General features: G+C 42.9%; 4 protein-coding genes across 4 annotated transcripts; all 4 read right to left on the bottom strand.

The window, feature by feature from the left end:
- Positions 1 to 153: 153 nt before the first annotated feature.
- K444DRAFT_546152 (uncharacterized protein) lies at positions 154 to 807 on the bottom strand (the record flags this gene model as incomplete). Its single annotated transcript, XM_024876197.1, has 1 exon — positions 154 to 807. A coding segment is annotated over one exon (654 nt), but the record flags the coding sequence as incomplete, so codon positions are not given.
- Positions 808 to 5,467: 4,660 nt separating this feature from the next.
- Positions 5,468 to 8,718, bottom strand: K444DRAFT_620234 (uncharacterized protein). Its single transcript, XM_024881660.1, has 5 exons — positions 8,446 to 8,718; positions 7,877 to 8,364; positions 6,748 to 7,815; positions 6,367 to 6,694; positions 5,468 to 6,315 (listed from the first exon to the last, which is right to left on the bottom strand). The coding sequence occupies exons 1-5, from the start codon at positions 8,680 to 8,682 to the stop codon at positions 5,686 to 5,688; spliced, it is 2,751 nt and encodes a 916-aa protein (XP_024727957.1). The 5' UTR covers positions 8,683 to 8,718; the 3' UTR covers positions 5,468 to 5,685.
- A 933-nt stretch (positions 8,719 to 9,651) lies between these two features.
- On the bottom strand, positions 9,652 to 10,178 carry K444DRAFT_620233 (uncharacterized protein). Its single transcript, XM_024881659.1, has one exon. It carries the CDS (start codon positions 10,051 to 10,053, stop codon positions 9,871 to 9,873), a length of 183 nt encoding a protein of 60 aa, XP_024727956.1. The 5' UTR covers positions 10,054 to 10,178; the 3' UTR covers positions 9,652 to 9,870.
- A 734-nt stretch (positions 10,179 to 10,912) lies between these two features.
- Positions 10,913 to 12,162, bottom strand: K444DRAFT_573481 (uncharacterized protein). Its single transcript, XM_024877405.1, has 2 exons — positions 11,513 to 12,162; positions 10,913 to 11,419 (listed from the first exon to the last, which is right to left on the bottom strand). Exons 1-2 carry the CDS (start codon positions 12,061 to 12,063, stop codon positions 11,101 to 11,103), a joined length of 870 nt encoding a protein of 289 aa, XP_024727955.1. The 5' UTR covers positions 12,064 to 12,162; the 3' UTR covers positions 10,913 to 11,100.
- Between the last annotated feature and the right edge of the window lie 662 nt (positions 12,163 to 12,824).

Raw genomic sequence — 12,824 nt, 5'->3', positions numbered from 1 at the left:
GGGTTCGTTGGTCATCCAAAGACCAAGCACCCAGCAGTTTCGCTTCTGCAAATTAACAAGATTTAACAAGATCACCACGCTCAGTCAAGAATTTTACTTCTTATCCGCATCACAGCATGTCCGCCTTCACGTAAAATGCCAATAGCCTAGTGCTTAAGAAGCTCTAGTGCTAGGGGCTCGACTCGAGCCGTTGGTCGATAAATGTTGACGAGTTATGGTGGAATGCACATCGAGATGACGTATGATATCCTGCTCAACAGCACCAATCATTTTCTCCAGCTGGCGTTTAAAGTGCGTGGCGCCACTGGTATTGAGGTCTTGATCTAACCCTCGAAATCCGAGAAGGACTTTGTTGTGGCTAGCCGGACTGACAAAGTCTTTGTGGTGCAACACAATCCATTTATAGCAAAAGTAGCACGCACCCTTGCTACACCCTATGTACCTGCCGTTGTCAACAAATTTATGATCATGGCGGCTGAACTCCTCCAGGAGTAAGAGTTCCGCATGCACTCTGTTGAAATCCAAGCTCTTTTCGGCGATCGAGGCTCTTAGATCGCGCTTAAAGTCGATATCCGTAAATGCGTGCAGGCACTTTTGTGCCGCATTGGGTTCCAAAGGCCGCCTACAGATATCCATACCCATTTTGTACGGGTCGATACCCTCTGTTGATTGCTCAACTATGCGAGCAGCGGCTGGCGGGACCTTGCGAACAAGGCCTATCTTCTTCAAAGACGGAACCTGACACCACGCCTCGACCACAGTGAGAACAGCGTGTCGATGGGCGCCAATTCTCCCAATATAATAGGAATAGGCCTCCCGATTGACCAATGGGCGTGAACGATTAGGTAATCGGCCCCCCGACTCGTATTCCCCTCCTATTGACTAATCGTAGCGCGCGATTGGGCAATGGGGACCCTCCCATTGGTAAACCGCTCGTATTGGGGAATGGGCCTTTACAGATGTGAGAGTTAAACCTTCTGGGTCTTCCCTGAACTCCGCCAAGTCCCTACGGCAAACTGTCGCAAACTTCATCTGTTGAAAAGAAAAACAGTATGCCACTGCAAATCCCTGCAATATCCCTGTTTTGCTCGCATAGCATTCCTAAAACATGGGTATATCCGGAAAGTAAAGTAAAAAAGAGCTATTCCCCCTTGCCCGAAGGCTATAAACGAGTAATTAGAGTATGCGATCCAAGCTCTAGCTCTTACTAGCAAGTATAGGCTTAGCTTGAACTTTATAACCCGGCCTGTAACTATAGAGGATTACTTAAATAAAAGCTCTTAAAAAAAAATCCTATTCGCTTATATTTCCTATATACTTATATGTTATATTAGTACAAGCTTGCAAGTATAATATGGCTATAATTAAGGAAAAGGAAGGGGGGAAATTAAGTAAGAGAAAGCTTAATAAGTAAAAGTAAAGCTTAAAATAGCCTATAAAGAGAAGAAAGAGCCCTGCAAATATAATTAGGGAATATAGCAGCCCGTAAATATAGAGGGAGCTTTATATTTAAAAGAGAGTCACGTGAACCTCTTAATCTCGAATCGAGATCAGGGCAAAATTAAAGACTGGCCCCGGTGCTTGTCGGAGCGGCCCTGATCTCGTGATTAATCACTCGACAAATTTCATTACTCTCTCGGAGACCCCTTCATTAGCAGCCAGACACAATACATTGCAATGTTGAAGCTCTTGCAGTGCATCCCCGGCCACTGTTGACCCTCCCTTTTCAGTATGCCTGAGATATGCGATCTTGTCGAGGAAGTCTCAGACGACATTTCTTCACATTCGCTTCCAATACAGTTAGTCAGCGTCGCCGCCCCGCTCAGGCGCCACTCACCCTCGCCCCACCCTGTACTCAGGTTACTTAGTCACGTTTCTGCTCTCCAGTCAAGTGACCAATCCAATGATCTACTTACCAATCGGTTCTGCCTTGCTAAAGTTGTTAACTTTACACGACTATATTTAGGGAGACCAGATCGACCTCCTAGGGAGAATAAACAGGACGCCTAATAAAGCTTCAATCCCTCAAGGTGCATATTCCTGGCAACATAGCGCGGTGTCAGCCCTTCGAGTTACACCATTTGTAGTCCAGTACTGTAATGGTGTAGTGGGCGCCGTGAAAAAAAGAAGAAAGGAGCAGAATCCGGCTCCCTGACGAGGGAAAGGCTAACGAGGCAAGTTTTAACTTCCCCACGCTTGACGGTAATACAGGCTAACAACACACCTCTTTTATTCATTCTTTAAACTAAAGCAGTCTGAATCAGAGTACTATGTTTCGGTTTGTTTTGGTTTAAGGTATACTTATTCGGCACAATAGAATTTGGAGCTTACCGACTTTCAATGCTTCAAGCCCAGGCAGTCTGGATTGTAGTACTGGAAATCGGCCTGCTTTGGTTTAAAGTAACATCCCGGAGTTTTTATTTGTGACTCGTTACGAGCCAGTCAGAATATGGTTTCTTAAGTCGACGAGTCCAGTTCACCGCGATAGGATAAGCAGGTTTACGTATTGCGGCTGCTTTTGGAGTATGCGGAAGTCTCTGATGACAGTAGGGACTTGCAGTGCTGGGTCGGTGACTTGGTTTAATGAACCCGTTTGTTAAAACTAAATATATTTGCGATAATACTCGTCTCGTCAGTCTTTGGTCGTCTGTTAGTGACAAGTGCGCGGGCGGCATAAAAAGATAGTAGAGTGGTTATGGGCAAGAGAGTGCTTATCTATGTGCTTTGAATTACCTGCGATATAGATGGAAGGTGCGAATATCATGTTCATATTCCTGTTTTTGTCTCTTGGTGATTCTCTTCTCTTCCTCAATTATAACAACGCCACCCATTCGCCGCCCGTTACAACCCCATCGTTACCAAAATAAATAATCATCCCGGAGAGAGTCTTGGGCATAAGTATTTAAGTGTCCTCCCAACCTGTTAGGCTTTGATGGATCTGATGGTATATTAATGGTAGGTAGGTTACAGAGGAGGTTTCAGAACCAGTAAATAACCCCTAGCGTGCTGCCTCAGCTCTAGAATACTTGAGCGTCTATAGTCTAGAGTGAACCAAGCTGAAGAGGAGATCGACAGGCAGGAAGTCGAAGTCCAGGCGTTGAGGGAGAAATGCGGTACTGACGTGGACAAACTATCTAAAGATAGACTCGCGTAATAGGCGGAATCCACATCTATGCAGTGCGTGAGGGTTCAAAGATATGTATTACTCTAGAGTATAAGACGTAGCGCGAAGAATGCCCTGATACGATGTGAAAGGGAAAACTAACCCCGCTGCCAGGAGCCTCGCTGACGGCCGCTTTTTAATACAAAGCCAAAAGAAATGTTCGCAAATTGGTGTCTTTTCCATTCCTTACCTAGCACCTTTAAGAGATAGCTTAATCCCTTGTTCTGTATCTTTTAGCTAACACTATTTATTAACCTGCTCCAACCTGTCTATATCGGGGGTTAGATGAATGCGTCAGATGGGAGGACGAATCGTACCTTATCAAGAGTGAAAGCTGCGTTAAACGCACCATTGAGGAGCGGCTCAAACTCAGGATCCATTTTTGGAGCACTCCATACCGGGGTTCGATTTGGGCTCCCGTCTGGCCTATTCACTGTGTCAAATGATTTAGTTTGATTTGATTATAGCCTCTGAATCAAATCATAATCCACTATAATTAATTAGCCTTGATTTTTTTTGTTTTTTTTTGACACACTGGGCCTATTGAAAGCCGGTTTTGGTTGGGGTTGGGAGTGGATAAAACGCTGACCACAATGGTCCATGCCTACGTCAGAGCCTCACCCGAAACTATTTTTAGATTCAGAGTGCTACAATTGAGAGTGCTTTCGGCGTAAAGTTTGAATGTTCCGCGTGATAAAACTTAAAGCATACCGAATTTGAACACCAGGACTCGAACTGCTTCGTCTTCTAACACAACAATGTAACACATTTCTGTAACTGTAAATTTTCAATTACTTGGTTTATGAATTTATTTGCTCTTCAATATTACTTTGATTGCCTTGATTGCCTTGATTGCCTTGATTGCCTTGACTTGACTTGATGTAAGACTTGTGACACTGCGATCTTGTGGTATGCGACATTAGTGAAGTGATTTTTAGAGAGGTATGTGTTGTGGGGAAAGGGGTTTGAGATTCGTTATTTGTCAGCTCTTGTATTCAGTCGATCCGATCCAAAAGCAATAAAATAAATAAAAAAGTCTACCAAAATACTAATTAATATAAATCGTATGAATCGGAACTATTATATATCTTGTAGTAATTAATTCTCTGGTCTCTGATTTTTAATACCTTTAATATTACAGGAATTACAAAGCACATAACTATTTTTATACGAGCTCGCATAGAAATTTTTGCGTTTTATAAGAGTAAAAAATCACATCTCGTATAATATATAAAGTTATATATAATTAAAATTATAAACTTTTTATATTTTATATTTTCTTTAGTAATAACTCTTAAAATTTAAGCTTATACTAGATATACTAAGCTTATAGAAGCTTAAGGAGCCTTATAAAACCTTATAAGTTTAAGTTTTATTTATTATTTATTTAGGTATATATAACTTTTATAAAATATTTTTGCGTTTTATATAATTAGAAATTAAAAAAGTAAGAAATATTCTATATTTAAAACTCGATTACTAATTAACTTCAAATCGCATTAAAAATCTAATTAATAGATTTCATTTACTTAGTTCTTTTCTATAATTGTATTACTTATTATTAATTACTCGGGGCTATAGTTAAAAAGTTATTATAGATATAAAAGGGCAACCATTTTATTACTTTTGGATCGGACTAACTAGTATATTAAATAAATAGAGTAGAATAGAATAACTGCTATTACTCTTATTTTATTTAAGCTAAAACCCCATTACTCTTATTTTATTTATATATTATTCAAGTTATTTATAAATAACTTGAATAATATATATAATTCGTATATATAATTAAGCTAGCCTAATAGAATAAGACTTTAAAGGGGCATATATCTAGTATTACCTTATTATTTAATTAGGTAATAGTAGTATTTAATAAGCGAATTAAATCTTAGTAATAATTAATTTATTTATTATAGAAAATTAGAATTTAAATAGATTTATATAAGTATTAGCTTAGCTTATATAAGGCCATTTAATAAATACCTTAATTCTTTTTTTAATTTACTATAATTAATTAACTTTTATATAACTTCTATATAATTATTTATAGTTATTTATATTATTTATAAATAATTATTTTATTTTACTCAAGTTATTTAAAATATTCGTTACTTATATTCTATTTAAGTTAATTATAAATTATTTATAAATACTTGAATAACTTGAATAACTTGAATAACTTGAATAACTTGAATAATCCTTTGATACACTGGGACCGACTGTATGAGATTGCCGGACTTGAGGACTGATGGCGTGATGGAATATGAATTTCATTATTGAAGAGTTGTGATATGTTGCACATATCGCTGATCTTGGTCGCTTCCAGCTTATGTCTTTCTACCGCCGAGTTTTGGGTGTCCTGCGGTAAAGTTCACTGCAACTAACTACGGACTTACCCATAAACATCGCATTTTCTGGTCGCTAATTTTGATGTATTTTCATCCTTTATTAGGATTTCCTTCCGTATTTAAACTACCATAGAAGTTCCGTATGAGCCCTTCAACACAATATGTAACCAAGCATTAGGTTTTATACATATCCTCTAGAGCTCTTGATATAGTTTCACATACGTGAGCTCGTTCATCTTTCCTCCTCTTTCCCAGATCCTCATCGAGACGATGGAGAATCTTCCATGGAGCCATGCAATCATACCCATTATCCTTGCCACCTGGGGCCATTTTAGCGAAGACAGCAGACATTCCCTCGACCGTTTTCAACACTTCAGCATTTCGAATTCTGCCACGATTGTCACTTTGTCGTGAGAAATCAAGAATCCGCCCTGCTAGGGCCGCTCCGATCATTGTTGCAAAAGATGTCCCCGATAGTGGCTCTTTCACATACGGAAGCACGATATTTTCTCCTAGAATAGCGAAACTGCGCGGCGGAATTGACGATGCCGAAGGATTAAAGTTAGGGAGGCACCGAGCATTAGAGTCGGTGGAAAACATGCAAATCAATTTACTATACATGTAGAGCCGGCCCGGAAAGGCTATTTCTCTGAGGTTTCCGTAGTTCGACGCCGCGGCAAAAACAAGAATGCGTGCATGGTTCGTCTCGTCGATCGCCAGTGTCATATCTCGATTTATTGATTCAAATCCGGACGGCATAACAATGATATCAACTTCCCATATATCTTTTGCATGGTGTATTGCCTGGGTAATCAGTATTGCAACAAAGAGCCCAAAAATTTAGGAATTGCATACCTGCACCATTAGACGAGCAGTGTCTTTAGTTGCCTTCGAATTCTCAAAAACTCTGGCAACATAAATTTCCGCCGCGTCGTAGACCTTCAGTATCAAGCGGACTGCATTTGTTCCGTGACCTGTGTTGTCCTGCAGGTCATCATCATTCTCGCCGATAAAATCCCTATAGGCCTTGACTGATTCCGCGTAGTCTTTAATTACCCCTGTGTCGAGGATAGCTATTCTTGCCGGTGTGTATTGCGTATCTTCCTCGTTTGGTTTACACCGAAGGACAAAGTTAAGTTTGTTGAGTTCCTGAAACCAGACATCAGATGACAACCCTAGGGTGCTTGTTCCCTGAGTTAGGACATTCAGTCGTCGGTCCATCAATAGGAGACTCACCTATTCGACATTACGCGGTCAGGTAGTGGACTTGGAGATGACGAGAAATTGCGTGCACCGTCATCGATATCATATAATCCCCTGGAGAAGCTCAAAACGTCCTGTCTTGTTCGATGGAGTGGCAGGGCAGGCATCCAGGTGGGTTGATATGGAGCAGGCGAGTAAGGCGGTACCTGATATGTAGCCACTGCTCGCGGGGTATGTAAACTTGACAGAGAAAGATGGTTTTTTTCATTCGTCGCTTGTCTAGGGGCGGCGGCGATCTCGATTGCGCGAATACTGGATGTATCCGGGTCCTCCCAGTTCTTCCTATACAGCTTTTGGAGCGGGGTAACGATGTATTTGTCGAATGCATCACGAAGTCCATTCGCGTCATTCAAGTAGGGCATGAATGGTACTGGTATGAGGCAAGCCTCTATGACACCCTTAACTGCCGTGAAGGTGTCCATTTCCTTCCATAACGTTGCACTGTTAAACACTTTCATAGCAGCAATGTGGTCCGCATTTACATTTGGCTGCCCGTTAGGTCCTAAACAGTCTGGTGTTCTGTCCTTTTCGATATTAACACCAAGCTCGATCTCGAGGAACATGATTCCCAAAGCAAGAATCTTCGGGAATAGATGTGAGCGAAAAGTATCATCTTGGACCATGTGACGACCATCGAAATTAGCGGAGAGGAATGGCTCATTGACAAAGATGCCCTTCGGTGTGTATGATCGTCGTTCGAACATAAAATGAACAGTCTCCTTGGTCCACTCGCTTCGCATCCAGTCAGAATCATAGAATTGCCAGACTGCCTTAGCCAAGAAATACGACAAGAGAAGCTTCATCTTCGGGGAGAGCTTGGCAATATCTAATAATTCGGCAAGGGAGACACTCGAGGCATCTAGAAGAAAGTCTTGCGAAAGAGGACATGGGCCGTTGAGCACGAGACTTTCATTCAACGCAGCTAACTTCAATTGCGAATGCATCCGATTGGTGATCAACTCGCAGAATGTGTCTATTGTGAGGACCTCTCCAAATCGAGGGCCATTAGGAACAACTTTCTCAGTGTTGAACTTGACTCTTCTGCAAATAGTATCAGCAGCCGAGCGAGAACCGGCATAGCCGAGGATCTAAGGACACTCACCCCTTGCGTAGGACAGATATCTGTGCATCTTGCCATTGACAGTAAACGCCGCTGTCATGGCCGTGTGGATGATCCAAAAAGAACAACCTGAAGTTCATACTGTCTGGAACCTCCCCGGGGCTACAGCAGCCATTCAGGCGCAGGTTTGCTGTGATATCCTTAGGGCCATCCTGGCGTTGGCACCAGCAACACGAGGCAAGTATGTCGTAAAGCGCATGTATATATCCCTGGTAGTCGTCTCGTTGCTGTTGCGCGCGTTCTTGGCCTAGAAGCTCGGAGAGCTCTGGCCCACGAAGGCCATTTTGCTGCGGTTTGCCAAATGCTTTCAGGAGCTTTATCAATTTCATTCGACGTGCAAGCGGACTGACAGCGAATCCGCCTATGACCTTTCTCCCCACTTCCTTCTTCATCAAGACGTGGTTTAGGCTCGGGTATCGTCTCTGATCGAAGGTGTCGCTCTGCGATGATGAGGGAACCGAAAGGGTTGGCTGCATAGCATACGGTCAGTACCAAGAAAATATGGAATCACATCCGTCGCGTGATGCTCGCCTCCCACAGATAGAACTCACCTGGCACAGCCTTTCCAGGTTGCCCAGTAACTTCAGCACTCGGCGTTCTCCAATAGCGCTGCTTCGCTGGTCACCAAGTTCCTCAAGTCCTTGTTGTACATTGGCTAGTTCCGCAGCTAGCTCGCTGCAGAATGCCTTGATGCCTCGTTGCTTAGAGAGCTCATGTGCAATGTCACGAAGTCCCTGTGCCACATCGCGTGCAAACGATATTGAAGTCTGCAGATCCGGTTCTGCCATCATCATCGGAGCTCCAAGAAGTCGTTATCGAAAGTCATACACCAAAAGCGAGGCTGGCGCCTAAAGGCTTCTACTTCGTTTGATTAATACGAAGGCGGGCGGCAATAAAAATCGTCCATCCGCTAAAAAGCAAGGAACACCAAAATCGCTACGTTTAGAAAATCACACCAAAACTCAATGCAATGTCTAAAACTCTTTAAAATAGCTTTGTGAAATAGAAAAGAAGCAGATCTAACTTTAATAGGATTTTCTTAACGATTAAATATAATACGGAATTACGAGAATTTCTATATTGCGAGAGCCAAGATTTTGCCTGCCCTCGCTTAGCGAATGGGACGATTTCTAATGCCGCCCGCCTTCGTAATCTCGGTTAGACATGGCAAAGTCACGTGATATGGAGTTATTTCTTGGAGAGTATTGGTTGCGAGACCTGCAACGGCAACTATTTAAACTATCCAACCCGTTTCGGTATAGTAAAACACTCAAACTTAATATCTCGCCATTACAGTACCTGTCTATTAGCTATTGAATACCGACAAATAGAGATTGCATAAATTTTTTCTTGCTAAACCCCTCAAGTTAATATCCCTCATCATCTATATAATATCGAGTTATAATCTGTAGATTCCTATACTGTCACGTAGAGGCCTATATAGGAACACTAAACCTGTACAGGCTTCACTCGCGTTTTACTCACCCACGCTTTACTTTGGTTCACGATTACAATGTCTCAATTAATCTAACCTAAATTAAATCAATTATACTGCCCCGGATATTACTACCCTCGATCGATCTTCCAGTTTCCCCTAAAGGATAGCTGGCGGACCGCAACGTGTACTTCTTGCCTTGAGCGGCAGGCCTTGCGATATACAAGTATTCAAGAAGAACGAGAGAGAGAGAGGGAGTGGGAGGGAGAAGAGCCTATAGGTAAGTTAACGGACCTATTTACGGGCAGGCTAACTCTTCTAGGCCCGCAAACCCGTTGCTCTAGCTGCTTGCAACTCCGCGATCTCGGCCGCTTTCTTACCTGTAAGCCCTACCGGCGCCGGAATACTAAATCGAATCGGCATCGATCTCGTACTCAGAATCCAAACCCTTCTCCTGCCCACGCCGCTCTCGCGAATTATATCCAGCTCCGGTAGCAGGCTACTGGCAAGAAGGAGAGGGGATAGGCCGGATACCGGGCAATTACAGTCGACGATTATATGCGAGAGCCGACCCAAGAGGAGGAGCAGGAGCTCCAGGACCGGCAGTAGCAGCGTGAGGATGGGAAGGTAAAGAAGAGGGTTTAGGAGGGAGAGTGGAAGGAGCGGATAAGGGAGTTACGGGCATAACGAGGCCAGTTTCTAGGGGGAGGGGAGTTTGAGGCATGGTGGGAGGAGAGGGAGAAGGAGAGGCAGAGGGCAGATGAGAGTTTAAAAGAGAGGGATAAGGCAAGGAGGAAAATGAAGAGGGATGGAGAGAAGCGGGCAGAGTGGATAGAGAGGGAAGAACGGGAGAGGAGGGAGAGGGAAGATCGGGAGAGGAGGGTGAGGGAGGAGAGGGAGGAGAGGGAGGGGCAGGCTAAGAGAGAAGCTTGCGGACCAGTGGAGAGGCAGGCTTGCAAGCTGAGAGAGAGGCAAGCGGAGTTATATATAGACGAATACGAATATTGTAATAATTATTAGCTTTAATTCCAGGGCAAGTAAGGCTTGGGAGGGCTTAACGGACGAGAAAGGAAGCTTTACGGGCGAGAGAGAGAGCTTTGCGGGCCCGTAAAAGAGAAGAAAGAGCCCTGCAAGTAGGAGTGAGGCTTGGGAGGGCCCGCAAGTATAATACGCAAAGCAAAAAGCTAAATATTTAAATAAAACCTCTTAAAAACCTATTTCTCTTATACTAATACGTTACGTTAGTACAAGCTTACAAGCGCAATATGGCTATATTTAAGGAGAAAGTTTTATAAGTAAGAGAGAGAGCTTATAAATAAAAGTAAGGCTTAAAAGGGCTTATAAAAGGAAAGAAAAGGCTTTACTGGTATAATTAAAGGCTCTAACAGTTCGTAAAGAGAAGTAAAGAGCTTTACGAATAAGAGTGAGTCTTAGAATAGCCCGTAAAGGGAGGTAAATAGCTTTGCAAATAGAAGTGAGCTTTGAGAGGGCTTATAAAAGAGAAGAGAGAGCTCTATAAGTATAATTAAAGAGTATAGCAGTTTATAAAGAGAGAGAGAAAGAGCTTTATAAGTGAGTATAAGGCTTAGAAGGCCTATAGGTAATAAGAGAGCTTTATTATAAGGACGTCACGTGACCCTCTTAATCTCGAATCGAGATCAGGGCAAAATTAAAGACTGACCCCGGGGCTTGCGTAGGGCCGCCAGGCTTGAATTTTAGCGAAGCGGCCCTGATCTCGTATCCAAATAACCATAAAAGAAAACCATCATTATTATAAATCTGTCGACTCCAAGTTTTCCTGGACCACGAATACAACATCATCTGTGGCAACATTGACTCTTTCAAACCCTCGAAGTCCTTCACTCTCCAAAGCCTTGAGAATTTGCTCTCCCGGTTTCACTTCACCTAAGCCAAAGGTTGCTCCTTCAGAAAATGTTTCGTGGGACCATTCTCGATTGAGCAAGCCCTTAGATATCTTAGCTAGCCGGATTGCCCATACAAAGTCCGTTACCTTCTGAGCTGATGAGGAGGCACATCCTTCTGATGATATGCCAACGTTCGCTCCCGCTTCGACAATCGTGGGAAACTGGCTGCGGTCCATGTCAGCGTCTGTAAAAGGAACAGCACATCCACCGCGCTCTGATAAGCTGACTCCGATTTCTGAAAAAGATCGGCTTACTTACACGCCAGTACCGCCATGAATTTCTTGTCTTTGAACTCGGGAGACCGCCATCTTAGCTCCTCGAGCAACAATAATCCCAGTTATCATGAAAAGAGATGAAGTTCTCAGCAAGCCTCGCTTCTTGAAGTACGCGGACACCTCTTCATCCTCCAAGCTGTCCTCAATATAAGCGCTGGTGGGCTGAAAAATGAAGCTCTCAAGCGATTGGAACTCCCAGAAGTTTCGAATCGTTCGTTGGAACGCGACTCCAGTATCCAGATTAATTGACAGTCCAGCTGCTGCTGCAATAGGAACCCCTATATTCTCCGAGACGTCTACTCCATTGGATCTACTCATATCCCATTTGAGATCCCAGGCTTTGGTAGGGTATATGGGCATATCTGGCGGAATCCTTAAGGGGCCGCTTCTGTTGATGACATTGTCGAGATGTTTGAGGTCAGAGATGAGATGCCCAAGGCATAATGGCCCGCTTGCAACGCCAGTGCCATTCTTAGGGAAAAGGGGCGGGGGATAGTGTGTTTGTTGGAGTACAAACCAGCATTTGGACGCCATGGTTTATGGATTCGTGTTCGGCCCCTTCCGATCCAACAAGCAGCTCCGATCGGCAGTCGTTTGGGGCTAACTAATTTCTATCAATCTTGGCGGTTCACGATCGAAGGCAGCAGGTTACGCCATTGTCATATTCAAATTAGCGGGACAATCACATGTGTCAGAACTTTATGATATAGTGTACGCTGTAAAGCTGTAGTTTGTATACTGGTTGTGTACATAGAAGGGTTCCCTGGTCAACCGGCCACCCACAAATCAACTTACTCACTAATTATTTTAGCATGCAAGTTTGTTAGGTCAAGCTTTAGTATAGCAACAATCCATACAGCAATTTAAACTGCTTTTGTAAGTTTATTCGTCGCAATTTTTTGTTTTCAAATTAGTGATTAAAATCAGGCTTAAAGCCTGAATTTACAGGCGGTCCGCTATACTAAAAATTTAGCGAGGAACACCAAAAAATCTCAAAAAGCTACATTTCGTAGTTTGCACCGTAATCGTGAACTCCTTTTTGCTATAATATACATTTCCTTAGATCTATTAATCTAACTTATTTATAGTCCCAGGTTTAGTCAAAAATATTACGTGGTTGAATTATAAAATGATTATTTCAAGTGGCGGTTAACCCTTCTACGCCCCACTTAAGTCTTTCAAAAAGTGGAACAATGCGTGCCTTAGGCCACAAATGCGCATAAGATCCTTACCCAAAATCCCACCCAAATAAAATTGTCACGAAGATCGAGTTCGTCAAGAAACACCCGGTTGGC

The sequence above is a fragment of the Hyaloscypha bicolor genome, assembly GCF_002865645.1.
Source record: "Hyaloscypha bicolor E unplaced genomic scaffold K444scaffold_182, whole genome shotgun sequence".
Taxonomy (NCBI): Eukaryota; Fungi; Ascomycota; class Leotiomycetes; order Helotiales; family Hyaloscyphaceae; genus Hyaloscypha; species Hyaloscypha bicolor.
Note: the sequence above shows the minus strand (reverse complement) of the source record. Positions and strands in the feature narration are given on the sequence as shown.